Below are 1,352 nucleotides of genomic sequence, written 5' to 3' on the forward strand. Positions count from 1 at the left end.
ACTTATTTGCAGCAGAGCTGAGGCACACAAACCCCACAGGGCAGCAGGCCAGCCCTCAGCCAGGGCAGAGCCCCAGCCTGCCGTGGCTTTAGCCAGCCAGTGCTTGCTAAGAGGAAGCCCCGTGTGAAGCTTCCCTGCGTTGTCCTCCCTCACAGTGGTGCGCAGTGCTGAGACAAACGCTGCCAGGACAGGTTTCCTGTCCCACAGCCACATCACCCACCCTCCCTGCTGATGAGGCTGCTGTTGCAGTGAGATTCTCAAAGCTTAACCCTGATGGTTCCTTCTTCCAGGGAGACTTGGGCTGGATGACCAGAGGCTCCATGGTGGGACCTTTCCAGGAAGCAGCGTTCGCCTTGCCCGTGAGCAGTATGGACAAGCCAGTGTATACAGACCCTCCTGTCAAAACAAAGTTCGGGTACCACATTATCATGGTGGAGGGCAGAAAATAAAATGTGAATGACCATGGCCTTGTTGACTGCTTGAATCCCAAGAGCTTCCCAAACACCTTGACCTTGGAGCAAGTCAGTCATAACCAGCAGCATGCTTGGAGGCAGCGGGCCATCTCTGCCGTTGTGGTGGGATGCACAGATTCCAGCTGGTAGAGAACAGGGCCATGCCTAGAGAGGTAAAGCGTTCCCTGGAAAAGGTGAAATAAGAGCTTTTCACACTTGCTGAAATCCGCTTTGTCTGGCAGACCAGCCTCTTGCTTTTCCCGTTGCAAAGGCAATGATCTGTCCACCTGAATAAGGTGCTCAGGTTTATCTGCAAATGTAAATGATCCAGAAAGGGAAAGAGGGGTTCCCCAGGGCCTTGATCTTTATCCCCATCCTCACCAGTGAGGATGCAGACAGCTCCTATGCTACAGTTTCTGCTCCGGAACTCAGACTGGGACTGAGAGAATGGTTCTTTTGATAGAGGGTGGGTGGGTGACACTACAGCTGGAGCTGGCAGTCACTGCCCCGGGCAGGTGGCTCATTCCAGCAGTTACCCAGCAGAGACGTGGGTCAGGCCAGGGCTGGAGGCACCCTGGCTGCACAGTCGTGAGGAAGGGGGGTTGGGGGAAGGAGTCCCCCTGAATATAATCTTACCCATACCTAAAGCTGCATCTTAGCCGCTCGAAGCTGGGGGAAGAAATTGTGTAACTGGGGCTTGAATGAGAGAAAAGCCACCAAGTGCTTGCTTGTTGCTTCCTGCATGTGCAGTACGTCTCAAGCCTAGCAGGCTGTGCCTCATCCGTCTGGTAAAACTACCTGAAGGACAGCATGACTGATGCAAATCAGACGGCGCATTACGTCTCCTGCCTCTTAGCTATATATATATAGGTATATCCCAGTGCAGTGATCCCCTTCCTG

The 1,352-nt window shown here is 53.6% G+C and overlaps 1 protein-coding gene across 1 annotated transcript in view; it reads left to right on the forward strand.

Moving 5' to 3' along the window:
- Positions 1-449, forward strand: part of PIN4 (protein (peptidylprolyl cis/trans isomerase) NIMA-interacting, 4 (parvulin)) — a gene marked incomplete at its 5' end in the record, with an annotated part of 747 nt that extends 298 nt beyond the window's left edge. The window contains one exon of the mRNA XM_009705334.1: positions 291-449. Coding sequence (XP_009703636.1) covers positions 291-449 — 159 coding nt within the window. The remainder of the gene's footprint in view (positions 1-290) is intronic.
- Between the last annotated feature and the right edge of the window lie 903 nt (positions 450-1,352).

Source organism: Cariama cristata, unplaced genomic scaffold (assembly GCF_000690535.1).
Source record: "Cariama cristata isolate BGI_N322 unplaced genomic scaffold, ASM69053v1 scaffold28748, whole genome shotgun sequence".
In the NCBI taxonomy this organism is placed as follows: domain Eukaryota; kingdom Metazoa; phylum Chordata; class Aves; order Cariamiformes; family Cariamidae; genus Cariama; species Cariama cristata.